The 14,149-nt window shown below is 33.8% G+C and overlaps 1 protein-coding gene across 4 annotated transcripts in view; it reads right to left on the minus strand.

Moving 5' to 3' along the window:
- Window positions 1-14,149, minus strand: part of BTBD10 (BTB domain containing 10) — a 69,456-nt gene that overhangs the window by 23,495 nt on the left and 31,812 nt on the right. For all 4 annotated transcript variants that reach the window (XM_065943843.1, XM_065943840.1, XM_065943842.1 and 1 more), the window contains one exon: window positions 1,554-1,750. In XM_065943843.1, coding sequence (XP_065799915.1) covers window positions 1,554-1,707 — 154 coding nt within the window. In that variant the 5' untranslated portion in view covers window positions 1,708-1,750. The remainder of the gene's footprint in view (window positions 1-1,553; window positions 1,751-14,149) is intronic.

The following is a 14,149-nucleotide window of genomic DNA, read 5'->3' on the forward strand; positions in this document are numbered from 1 at the left end:
AGTACAAACTTTGGACTCTTAACTACATTAATAAGGAAACCCTTAAACCAGCAATTTAGCTCACAAAAGGAAGGTACCAAAGGAAGAAAATATTTTTACCACAGACACTAAGAAGTATTTATGTTTTCAAATGACTTTTAATGTTTTACCAAATTAAGTGGTTTAATAGCTGATGATATACTGCTTTCTTCTCACATTTTTGAAAAAAGCACTGCTACAAATTTTATAGGATCATATTATTGTTACCTATAATTTTAATATAAAGAAACACTGTTAAAATTCAGAAAATTTTCTTTAGCTGTTCCAACAGTCTACAAAAGGGAAATTAAAACTAAGATTTTGTGATGTTTCCTTTAGAGATTAGATTACTAAACTTTAAAGGTGACCTAAAAATGTACCTCCATCTCATCAGTTTCATCAGCTTTTGCCAAATTCCTTCATGACTCAGGCTACTTAGAACACTCTGTACAGCTTTACTGGTTATATAATTAGGCTTGCTGTATCTCCAGAGATACCCTGACACCTCCCTTGTAGTGCCTATTTCTACAATGTTGGTAGCACCCTAAAAGTAAAATTTGCTAAAGCAATAAAATAACTTATTATATCCTCTGTTCTCTTCCCAGATACTAAACTTTGCATACAACAAACTGTCAGCTCTTATTTATACTTTTGTAGGTTTTTAGCTTATTAGCATTAATCTGACTTTAAAGACCTACTTAGATACTGACAACCTCTCCACATAATTAGACCTAATATACATGATTTTGATTTATATGAGGTAATCAGAAACTGCCTCAAATAGTAAGTCAAAATATTTAATTTGCCACTTCTGAGGTAAAAATAAAAATCAGCAAGCTCACATTGTATTTACCTGGAGGAATAGCATTCATTTATAAAAAAGAGTAGGAAGGAATAAAGACCTGAGCTGTCAAGGGGGAAAAAACCCACTTCCACCCTCCTTTTCCTCCTCTGTTTTTTATTTAATTTTAATTAAATTTAAAATATTGTTGAAAATCAAGCTAAATGTCTCCATGATAGTTACTCTTTCACTTCCTTTTTTAGTATGATTAACAAGGATTCTTATCAATAATTTACTATAGATTATTTTAAATAAACCACTGCTATATATCTCAAAAGATAAAAATTACTTGAAAAAAAATTTTAATCTACATATTATAGTTGTAAAGCCTGTTCAAATTATTTCTTTTATAAGACGGTCCCAAACTCTGAAAAAAAAATGTACTTTAAAGTTTCATTTAGTAAGTTTTTTTTTTTAACAGCAAGAATCAAGCTAAGTTAAAACAGAAGCAACTGAAAAGTAAGATGTTAATTTTACTGTAAAGTATTAGGCATAATTCACTGTTATTACTACTTTAAAAAGGTAAGTGCATTGGGAGTTTCCTGGCAGTCCAGTGGTTAGGTCTCAGTGCTTTCAATGCCAGGGCCCGGCTTTGATCCATGGTCAGGAAACTAAGATCCCACAAGTCGTGCAGCGTAGCCAAATTAAAAAAAAAAACAAAAACCTGTTGGGAAGTTTAGTAGATTTTACATACCAACATGGTGCTGTCGTGTTGGAGAAGTAACATTTCTAATACAAGGAGTGAGCTGAGATTCTGTTCTTTCATGAGATGAATCTCGTGATCTGTCACTTGACCTTCGTCTATCTCTTGATCTCTCATGTCCCCCACTAGCACCATGCAGACTCATTTTGGTGTGGTCGACAGCTCCTTTAGCAACACGTGAGGGAGTGCTGATAAATTAGAAAAGAAAATTAACCATAAAAGTAGAAAATGAAATTGCAAACACTTTCCATAAAAACTCCCAAGTAATATAAAACTACTAATATTCTGAAGTGCAACAGTCAAATGCTATTATACTTAACAATTCTGAAACCTAATTTATTTTAAACTTGCAGGTTTTATAAATTCTGGAACACTATGTCTTTAAAGATCACATACTCCAATTCAGTTTTTTTAAGGATGAGAAAACTAAAGCCCAGAAAGGTTGACTGACTGTTGAGTTAGTATCACAGTAGAAGAGGTAGCAGTAGTAGTTAGCAGCAGTAGTACTAGCAATAGAGACCATCCAAATCTCTAACTCAAGTGTTCTCCTGGTTTTGCTGTTTGTAAGGGAAAAGGAGAGGAAGAGCACCAGCTTCTGGAACTCTTAAACACTGAGTTATGGGACAAAGTCATTGGTCTTGCTGCCAAATAAAATAAGAATACATGTTAGGGACTTCCCTGGTAGTCCAGTGGTTAAGACTCCCCCCAAGTCCAATGTAGGGGGCATAAGACTAAGATTCTACATGCCATGAAACATTGTCGAAAAATAATTAAAAAAAAAAAAAGAATACATGCTAACTCCAATCAGTTCATTTTGATTGGACTCTCTTGAAAAATTCTGGAAAGTATTTTTCTAAAAAGCTAATAGCACTGACTAAATAAAGTAACAGAACTTAAAATTTTAAAATATCTTACATAGAACAAATCTGCCCATGGGAAGTGAGTAACTGAAGATGATTAAGATATTCTAGTTGACAGCATTCATTCACACAATTACCTATTAAGTTATATGTACTATGTGCACAATGCTGTTACATGCCAGGATAGAAGCAGCTTCCTTAGAATGCTTATGATTTAAGTGCAGCAGTTATACATGAATTGTTACATTTAAATAGTGTAAACAATTCAAATGTTATCCCAAATTTAAAATATAAAATAATTAAATGTATTTCAAATACAATGAATAAATGAATGACAAATAAATGCTCTAAGATCTCACAAGAAGACATTACTGTAAATCGCTGTGAACCTGGCACTAACAAATAGCTAAGATTTTAATAATCAGAGTACACTGTAAGTAGGAAAACTGACAGGAACAGAAATGAAAGAGCCTAACCTAAGGCAGGTGAAAATTTACCATCTTATTAGCAAACAACATAGTTCATCATTTAAAAATATTAAAGTGCTTTTCAGAAACAGGAAAAAGACAGGAATAGAAGGAACTTCATGACTTCAGAGTAATAAAGACTTACAATCAAATTGTCTTTTAATACTTAATTTCTCAACATGTTGAATGCTAACTTAACATTTTGGAACCTTAGTTTCCTCACCTGTAACTGTAGATCCTACCGACTTTCTAAGTTTAACATGAGGATTAAGTGAAGTATAATCAGTAAACTGACCAATAATGTACCTGGCACAACAGAATCACCCACTAAATGTTACTTTATTTAGTTTTAACAGGTGAGGACATTAAAGTTCAAAATCACAAGATTTTGCTCAGAGTCACATGGAATTTTAGATATGCTCATAACACTGTAACCTAATCCTTTCAATTCATTCCAGTGCCTCTTCCATGATGTTACCCTACTGTCCTTCAACAAAACCACATTATTTAAAAATTTAACCTTGATGAATCAGTTTTAAATCCAACAGTGCTCAGGGATCATCTCTGATTTATTAGCTGTAACACTGTTATTTTAGTGGTTTCTTTCATTATGAAGATCGTTATCATCTCACTATAACAGACTAAAAAAACAATAAATAAGGCTGACTCTGTATCTACCCTAAGAGTGACTTCTAAGGAAATAAAGGCAACCAACCAGTTTTTATCAGTCATCTGTCTCTCATAAATCTACAGAAAGAAGAAAAGAATAACCCTCTATTCCCACCTTCCTTCCAGTGAAAAAGATCAGAGTAGGATCACATCATTAGAACATAATTTTTTTCTTTAAATAGAACAAATCAAAAGATCCTACTTTTAAGTTAAAAACCTTACAATAGGAACAATGGAATTTCTGACTCATCTCCTAAAGTAGGAAAAAGAAAGGAATCCACAATAATAGAATAAGCATTATATACTGGAAAAAACCCTTGTATTATTCTAAGTTTTAAATGTACTACTAAACACATTTTCTAAATATGAATCTAATGGATAACAGATAAGATACAAACACAATTACAACTAAGGCAAATAAAGGATAAATGTTCAGTAAGGGCCAAGCCAACTGATTAATTGAAAAAGGATTTCAACTAGACATCTTTATAGCTGAAAGATTAAATACCGCTAAGTATTTTGCTTAAATACTGGCTTCATTTCTAAACTGTTTAGACATTAAACAAATGCAAAAGGTGTCATAATATATTCCTGTTCCTTTTTTTCATTCTCAAATGGAATGTACTCTGAATGAGACCTTCAAAATCAGATGTCATGGAAGACTAATTATGTCCTACTCTATTTAATTAAATAATTTTAGATCAGGAAAGCATTCTAAGGGCAAACATAATTAACAAGTGCAAACGAAAATGAGGACAAGCAAGTTCATAGAGGATAACTGCTTCCTGTTGCATCTAAGAGTTTGGGATACATGAACTGAGAAGAGGAAAGGAGATGAAAAGTATATCAGCCCCAACACCTGCTTCTAGCCAAGACAGAGAAACAAGGACTAAATTTACCTTCCTGTCTGAAACTACCCAAAAGCAAAATATATGAAACAATGACAAAGACATAGCACATTTGGAAAAGAGAGTAATCCCTGGAAGATGAAAAAACAAATCAGATAAGGCTAACCATGGGCTTCCTTGGTGGCTCAGTGGTAAAGAATCTGCCTGCCAATGCAGCGGACATGGATTCAATCCCTGAGTCGGGAAGATCCACTGGAGAAGGAAATGGCAACTCACTCCAGTATTCTAGCCTGGGAAATCCCACGGACAGAGGTATCTGGAGGGCTCCACTCTATGGGGTGGCAAAGAGTTGGACACGACTTAGCAACTGAACAACAACAACAACAAAGGCCAACCACTGCCCCAATTTACTACCTTGAGAAGAGTTTCTCAAGTAAAACACAGAGGCAAAACCCAGGCAGAAGCTGATGGACTCAGTTACGGATGAGGAGCTGAGAGGTTGGGGACAATAGGTGGCAGTGTTCTAAGGAAAGAGTATGCCAGAGAGGGAAGAGCAGCACAGAGAAAACCTCAGCAATCTGCAGAGTCTAGTACCAATCAACGCACACATGAGGAAACCTCATTAATGAAGCTGGAGAAACAACTGATTCAGAGAATTAGAGGAAACACTGCCAAGGACTCGTACAGAGCCAGGAAAAGGGCCTGTCCCTCTCTCCCCACAGTGAGGCTGGAAAACCTCATAAAAGGGCACTAGAGGGGGAATCTAAAGGGTCTTGGCTCTGAAGTGGGAAATAATTAAACCTAAACTGAGTACTGTCCTAGTCACATCCAACGAATGCTAATAGCAAGATGTGAAAGAATCAAATCGTTTCCAAGTAAGTAAACTAAATCCTAAAACAAAGATCAAGAAAATTTATAGGAGTACAAAAGTATCCATCAGCCAAACAAGGTAAATTCACAATACATGGCATTCAGTTAAAAATTAACAGGCAAGCAAAAAAGCAGGAAAAAAAACTCAACTAAAACCAACCCAAGTATCTTAAAATAAGAAAAATTTTAAATTAGGCACACATCTTAAAATTAAAAACAAAAACATTATAACCATATTCCTCCAAAAAGTTATATAGAAATATAGAATGTTAAAAAGATACAAATCAGACTTCTAGAGACAAAAATGGTATCTGAGAAGCAAAATACATTCATTTGGAATTAATGGAAGATTATACATTATAGAAGATTCATGAATTTGAAGACTGCAGTAGGAAATACCCAAATGAATACACTATTCATTATAGAAGGATAAATTAAGCATAAGTGAGCTATGGGTCAACTTTAAGAGTCCTAACATAGGTATAAATGGAGTCCATAAAGGAAGAAAGGTGAGGAAAAGAAAAACATTTGAAGAAATGTCTTGAAATGTAATTAAAACTACAAACCCACAGATGTAACATGCACAACAAATCCCGAACACATTTTAATAAAAAATAAAACCCAAAATGATAACTGCTGGCAACCTATGATTGTTATATCCTGTAAAAATATCTCTCAAAAGTAAAAGGGAAATGCATTTTTAGACACACACACAGAAAAAGATGAATGAATTCATCATGAACAAATCTGCACTATAAGAAAATTTAAAGAACATCAGGTTCTTTAAATTAACACCAGGTTAATTTAAAAAATTAATTCTTTAAAATAACACCAGGTGAAAAGATGGAAGTGTTAATCGTTCAGTCATGTCCAACTCTTTGCAACCCCATGGACGGTAGCCCGTGGACGGACAGGATTCTCTGTCCATGGGATTCTCCAGGCAAGAATACTTGAGTTTGTTGCTGTGCCCTCCTCCAGGGGATCTTCCCAACCCAGGGATTGAACCTCCAGGGGATCTTCCCAACCCAGGGATTGCTAGCAGATTCTTTACCATCTGAGCCTACACAAAGGAATTAAGAATACTGGAAATAGCACAAAGTTTGGGAGGAGAGAAACAGAAGTACAATATTATAAGGCTCCCATATGATGCAAGAATTATTTAATATAATGAAGTAAGTAGTGATAAACTAAAGATGCATATTAAAGCTTTAAAGCAACCACTGAAGTACAGAAACAAAGTATTATAGTCAATAAGCCAAAAAAGGGGATAAAATGAAATCATAAAAAATGACACAATCCAAAAGAGGGCAAAAGGTGAGGGGAGGATAGGGAAGCAGGAACAAATGGGACAAACAGAAAATAAACAGCAAGATGACAGACTTAACCTTAACCATATCTACAATCACATTAAATGTACATGGTCTAAGCAATAAGAGGTAGAGATTATCACACTGGATATAAAAACCAGACCCAACAAACAGTATGCCCCATCTACAAGAAGCACATTTTAAATATAAAGGTACAAAGAGGTTCAATATAAAAGGATAAGGAAAGACAAATGATGCTAACACTAGTTAAAAGAAAATAAGAGTGGTATACTAATATCAGACAAAGTAGACCTCAATACAAAGAATATTACCAAGGCAGTTCATAAGAATAAAAGGGTAAATTCACGGGGGTCTCCTACACTGCAGGCAAATTCTTTACCAGCTGAGCCACCAGGGAAACCCCTAAGAGCACTTAATAATCCCCAATGTTCTTCTGCCTTGTTACAGAGCTTCAAAATACATGAAGCAAAAAAGCAAAAAATTATAAGAACTCCACAATTATTGTCACAGATTTCAACATCTCTCTTAAAATATTTAATAGAACAAGCAGACAGAAAATCAGTCAAGATGAGTAAGATTTGAACAGCACTATCAACTGGCTTAACCTAACTGACATTTATAGAACACTTCATCCAACAAGAGCAGAAGACTCATTCTTTTGATAAGCACATAGAACATTTATCAAGACAGACCACATTCTGGGCAATAAAACAAGTGTTAATACATTTCCAAAAAATTCATACAAAATATGTTCTCTGATTACAAGTGAATTAAAATTCAATAACAGAAAAAATAAATAAATAAAATAAAATTCAATAACAGAAAGATACCTGGAAAATTATCAAATATTGGCAATTAGATAGATAACATCTTTGTAAATAACCCATGGAGCAAAAAAGAAATCAGAAAGGAAAAGAGAAAATTTTGGACTGAAAAAGCCCAATGGATCAAAATTTGTGGAATGGCATGATATTACAGCAGTAGTTAGGAAGCAAATTATATCTTTAAATGCCTATGATAGAAAAGAAGAAAGGTCTAAGAAAAATTAACTCGGTTTCTACCTTAAGGAACTAGATAGGGACTTCCCTGGTGGCCCAGTGGTTGAGAACTCACCTTGCAGGGCAGGGACACAGGTCTGATCCCTGGTCAGGGAACTAAGACCCCACAAGCAGCAGGGCAACTAGGCCCTAAAGCCACAATCAGAAATGCAACATGCGGCAACTACTAAGCCTGTAAGCCACAGCTAGACATGCCACAACTAAGACCCAGACCCAAAGCAGTCGAATAAATATAGACAAAGAACAAAATAAACCTAAAGAAAGTAGAAAAAATTATTAAAGATCAGAGTGGAAATCATAGAAAATAGAAAAAGAATTGGGGGGAAAAAAAAATCAATGAAAACAAAGGTTAGTTCTTTGAAAAGGTCAATAAAATTGATAAAATATAGCCAAACTGGGCTTCCCTGGTGGCTCAGAGGTGAAAGAATCTGTCTGCAATGCAGAAAACCTGTGCTCGATTCCTGAGTCAGGAAGATTCCCTGGAGAAGGGAATGGCTACCCACTCCAGTATTCTTGCCTGGAGAATTCCATGGACAGAGAAGCCTGGTGGGCTACAGTTCATAGGGTTGCACTCCAGAAGAAATAGATGGAATGAACAGTTCAATGTCTATTAAAGAATTTGAATTTGTAGTTAAGAACTTTCCTTCTAAGAAAACTCCAGGCTGAGATGGCTTTACTGATAATTCTACCAAGCATTTAAGATAGAAATAATACAAATCTTACACAAAATCCTCTAGAAACTAAAGATATTTCTTAACTCATTTTATGAAGCCAGCATTATCCAGATACCAAAACCAGAGACAGATATTACAAGAAAACTACAAACCTACAACCCTCAGAACATAAATGCAAATATGTTCGACAAAATTTTAGTAATTTGAATACAATATACAAAACTGTCAATACATCATGATCTATAGATTTTTGTATCAAAAATGCAAGATTGGTTAAATATTCAAACATCAATCAATACAATTCACCATATTAACACATTAATAAAAAACTTGTATCTCAATATACAAAGAAAATACATTTAACAAAATCCAAAATCCATTCTTGATTTAAAAAAAAAACAACAAAAACCCTCAATAAAGTAGGAATACAATGGAATTTCATCAGCTGGATAAAAGACACCCATGGAAAACCTACAACCAGCAGTATACTCAGTGGTCAAAGACAAAATGCTCTCCACCTAAGACCAGGAACAAGACAAAGATGGCCACTTGTACTATTTCTCTTCACCCACCTACTGAAGAGTCTAGCCAGAGCAATATGGCAAGAAAAAGATATAGAAGGCATCCAGATTATAAAAAGAAGCAAAACTGCCCCAATCTACAGAGAAGATAATCATCTATTATAGACTCTAGTACAAAAAAGTTACTAGAACTAAAGAGTGAGTTTACTATGGTCACAGAAGATCAATATTCAAAAGTAGACAATATTCCTATATACTTGCAACAGCAAACAAGCCAAAATCTATATTTTAAAAACAATATCATTTAAAAAAGCAAAACTTGAAATGACCTAAATGTTTATGAACAGATGACTGGATAAACAATTTGTGGTATATACCATACATACTGTTGTTGAACAGTAAGTATGAACTACAAAGCAAGTTTTTAAATGGATCAAGTACAAAATTATTAAGCTCAGTGAAAGAAGAGAAATACCCTTCCTTCCCCAAATTTGTACATATGTATCAAATTCTAGGCAATACAAACTAATGTTTTGTATCAGAAAACAGACTGGTGGTTGTCCAGGCATGCAGTGTGGGAGTTGGAAGAAGGAGGAGGAAAAGCTTACAAAGGACCCCAAGGAAACCTGCATGTGATAGATTTGTTCACTACCCTGATTGTGATGAGGTTTCGTAAATGCATACATACATCAAAACTTACCAAACTATATGCCAAAACTGGCCTCTTGGCCAAACACAGCCCAATTAAGGCTACTCTTCCTGGAAGCTGCTATTTAATCATTTCAATTACACATAAGTAATAAAAGTCAGGCCTTTCTTCTATTAAATTATAAATTTTCTTTCACTAAACTACATAGATTTTTGCATCCCCCTCTTAAAATGGTTCATGTTCTCATGAAACCAGAAGTTTTCCTACCATCAGACTAAAAAACAACTACCATCTCCAACTGATTACCACTTGAAAATCCCACAGATCAAATTTATTATCCAATAATGTTAATATAGAACTCAAATAAGAATCCTTAATCATGAATCCTCTAAGATCACAATTTTTATTAACTAAGAAATAATGCTTCCAGCTGAGAGCCCATGCTCCACAACAAGAGAAGTCACGGCAATGAGAAGGCCATGCACCACAACTAGACAGTAAACCCTCTCATCACAACGAGAGCTAGCCTACGTGCAGCAACGAAGACCCAGTGCATCCATAAAAATAAAAGTTTCTTTTTAAAAAGAACGCTTCCAGTACCTCTAGATATATAAACAAACCCATCTCAAATACAAACCTCATTATTTTTTTGCAAAAGAAAAAGTTTCATTTTTAAAATTTACAACTTTATGAGCTTCTGATTTCATCTTATACCAACTCTGACTTAACATCAAAATCAACAGGCAGTAAATCTCTCCAAAAGTTTTTAAATCTTACTAAAATAGTCACCCTCAGAAGTATCTATTTATATCAAACTTTGGAATATTAATTTCATATGAATTTCCACATGTGACTTTGCCACCTAATTTATTTAAAAATTCTATATATATATATATGTACAACTTCCAATGATAGGCAGGTTCCTAACAAAGAAAAATTTTAGGGTCTCTATCATTTTGTACAGTGAAATGATGGATTCCTACAGGGGTTAGGGGTAATAAACTAAAGTAATATATAGAGAGAAATATTTTAAATACAACAATATTGCAAAGTTTATAACAAAACCCATGCCACTCTCAGAATGGATAATGTGTGGCACATACATACAATGGAATACTACTCAAAAATTAAAAAAAAAAAAAACTACTGACACGTTCAACAATGTGGTAGATATCTCAAAGGCATTATGCTGAATGAAAAAACCCAAACCCCAGAGTTTACATACTATCTGATTTCATTTACATATTATTCTCAAAAGAGCAAAATTACAGTGATGGAAAACAAATCAGAGTTGCCAGAAGTTAGGGACAGGGAAAGGGTATGACTCTAAAGGGGCAGCATGAAAGTTTCTTCATGGTGATACAAAAGTTCTGCATCCTGATTGTGGTGGTAGTTACACAAATCTGTATGTGATAAAAACATCACAGAATATATACCAGAAAAAGAGGACATATAAAAACTGATGTCTATAGTCAGTTACAGAATTATATATCAATGTCATTTTCCTAGTTTGATACACTTAAGTGAGATGTTATCGTAGAAGGAAGCTGGATGAAGAGTACCCAGGAACTCAGTACAATTTTTTTTAACTTCTTATAAAATAAAAATTTTTCACAGTAAGTTTAATAAACATAAACAAAAAGACAAAAGACAATGTAGAGACAGGAAAAAAAAAACCTATAATAAAGAAACTCAGTGCTATTAAAAAATATATCCATAAAACAAGGACAGGAATTTTTTAATTAAGAGAATAAAAAAGAGTTCTTAGTTATTTTTAAAAGTTAGAAGAAGGCTGAAAGAAAAAACTGGTAATAAAAGAAATAAAAAATGAAAGTAAAGGATGAGAAAATTAGAGGAAGGCACTCAATTTTCAAATAGTATATGTTCCACACAGAACAGAGAAAAGAGCGGGGTTATCAAAGAAATAACACATGAAAAATTTCCAAAAATAAATATTACCAGCACTGCTGCTACAAAATCATTGTAACAAATACACAAAACTAAAATATCTACAAAGTGAGTGGTACCCACTTATGTATGGCCCCCTTATGTAATATACATATGGGAAATACAACCTTATGTGATATCACTTTCCAGTTTTGAGGAATTATCTTTAAATACTTCCAGCAACATCATATCCTTATTATTAAGGATATGTAACTTATTAATCTTTGCTGAATTTAGCTGAAATTTCAGGATATATAACATCTAAGCATTTCCCATGTCAACTGTTTTTTCCTTGTCAAATATTTCCATGTGTATGTATTCGTGTCTGTAGAGATATAGACATGAAGCTTTACAGTTTATGAGGTGTTTTAAACATTTAATCTTTTAAAAATGCATCATTTTTCTTAAAAACAACATAAGCATCTTTGTAAATTTCATATTAGATGTTCCCATCCATTTTTTAATTAGTCTGTCCATATTAAAGAAGCAATATTATTTTGAGGGAAAAAAAGGTGTTTCTATTACTATGTTCTGTATTGTTTTAGATTTATTAACTAAACCATTTAAATGATCTTACATTAATATATTATAAGCAATCAATTTGCATATGATTTTTACAAGCATTTTTAATATGTTAGGTGAAGAGTTTGCAAACAAAGCCAAATTCAACCTGTTATCTCATTTCATAAAGTTTTATTAGAACACAACCATGCCCATTAGTTTACATTGCTTATAGTTGCTCTCATTCCATAATGGCAAAACTGAGTGATTCTGACAGACTCTGTAGCCCACATGGCCAAAAACATTCACTATCCAGCCTTTTACAGAAAGCTGTTTGCTGATCCTCATGTTAAGTGTTAGCAACTGTGATGACATAAAAAATGCAATGAAACTTTTAAATCTATTTTCAACAGGTTTAATGCAAATTTCTCTCCCTTTTCTTTTTTTTTTCCCTTCTTTTTCAATTTGCCTTTTCTGTAAGCTTTTTGTTGTTCTTAATTTATGGTCAGTTTCCCAAGAAACAAAGGCTAATCACTGAAAAGGGCAGTTCTCAGCTGAAGAAGGGGCTGTGCTCTAAATGGCCATCGGTTAGTATGTTGTTTGATGCATACTGTCCATAAATATTTTAAACCGTACTTAAGTCCCGGATTCTCCCCTCCTCCCCTGCTGCCAAAAGACAAGAAATACAGCTCAAAAATAGTTTTAATACTAGTCTTTCTCTTCTTAAAATCTGTCAGACACGTCAGCAACTCTGGTGAGACAGAAGCAGTAGCAATAGCAAGAGAGCTTTATATACCGTTGTATGACCACTCTAAGAGTGTTTTCTTAGAAGTGAAATGAAGACCTAGATCCTAAGAATTTTGACAGAAAAGGAACTCTTACTGGTAAACATTTAACACTTTACTAACAAGGTCAGCTAACTAACTGTCAGCTTTCCTGACAAAAACTATTTTCATGCAGTGACAGAGGTTTCTTTTGACTTTAAAACAAAGGTTTCTTTTGACAGGGCTTTCTCAGATTTTGAACTTTTTTAATGAAGGAAGATGTTGCAAGGAAAGAACCTCTCCAAAATGACGAGTCTCTGAAAAGAAGTTATCTAATTGTTACATTGCTAATTTTTTTACTTCTAAAAAATAATCATGGTTTTAATTCATCAATAAAGCATTAGGTGCTTGCAACATACAATAATTATACCCCATAATAACTAAAATTATTCTTACCCTCTCCTCTAGCAATGCTTTTAAGTTTTATCATGCAGTCATTCTACCAAATACTCACTGAATATCTATTATATGCTACTTATTATTCTAGCCCTGGTGGATATAAATCAGAAAGTCTCTGCCCTTAAAATTTATACATTCAAGTGTACAAAAACACAGAACATACATAATAAATATATTAAATATCATGTGCTGGTAAGCGTTATGAGGAAAAATAAAGCAGAGTTAAGAGGACAGAGTCATCATTTTCAGGTGAGAGGTTCTATTTCACATAGTAGTCAAAGCAGGACTCTCAGAGGAGAAGATGTCTGAGCAAAGACGAAGTGAAACATAAAACTATGAGATTGAGGGTAGGGTAGATAAAAAAGATCCAGTGCCAAAAGTAACCCTTGGGTTTTTCAAGGCATTCAAGAAGGCTAGGACAGCTGGAGCACAGATAGCAAGAAGGACAGTGTTAAAAGATGAGCTCAGAGATAAGACTCGGACCAGATTAAGAAAGACCTTCAAAGAATGTTCAAAGCTTTTTTGCTTTTGATCTGAGTGAAATAGGTACCAATAAAATTTGAATTACATGATCTAACTTATGTTAGATGAAGCAGACAATGAAAGAAAGAAGGTAACAGTAGGATCAGTGACCATTTTGGAGGCTACTACAAATAATCCAGGTGACAGCCAAAGTGACTTGGACCAGGGTTGTAGCAGTGTACATTGCAAACACTGGACTAGACTATATTCTGAAGAACAAGACTTTGGAATTTGATAGATTAACAATAAAAGGTGAGACAGAGGAATCAAGAATGACTCTGATTTTGGCCTGAAAAACTGAAACATTTCAGATTTTGATTATCATTCTCCCACGTTAGAATAACAGTGGGAGGATTAGCTTTGAAAAGTGTAAATGCTTTTTACACACATTAACACTGAAATGTTTATTAGACATCCAAGTGAAGATATCAAATATGGAGTTAGATACAC

Source organism: Muntiacus reevesi, chromosome 9, assembly GCF_963930625.1.
Source record: "Muntiacus reevesi chromosome 9, mMunRee1.1, whole genome shotgun sequence".
Taxonomy (NCBI): domain Eukaryota; kingdom Metazoa; phylum Chordata; class Mammalia; order Artiodactyla; family Cervidae; genus Muntiacus; species Muntiacus reevesi.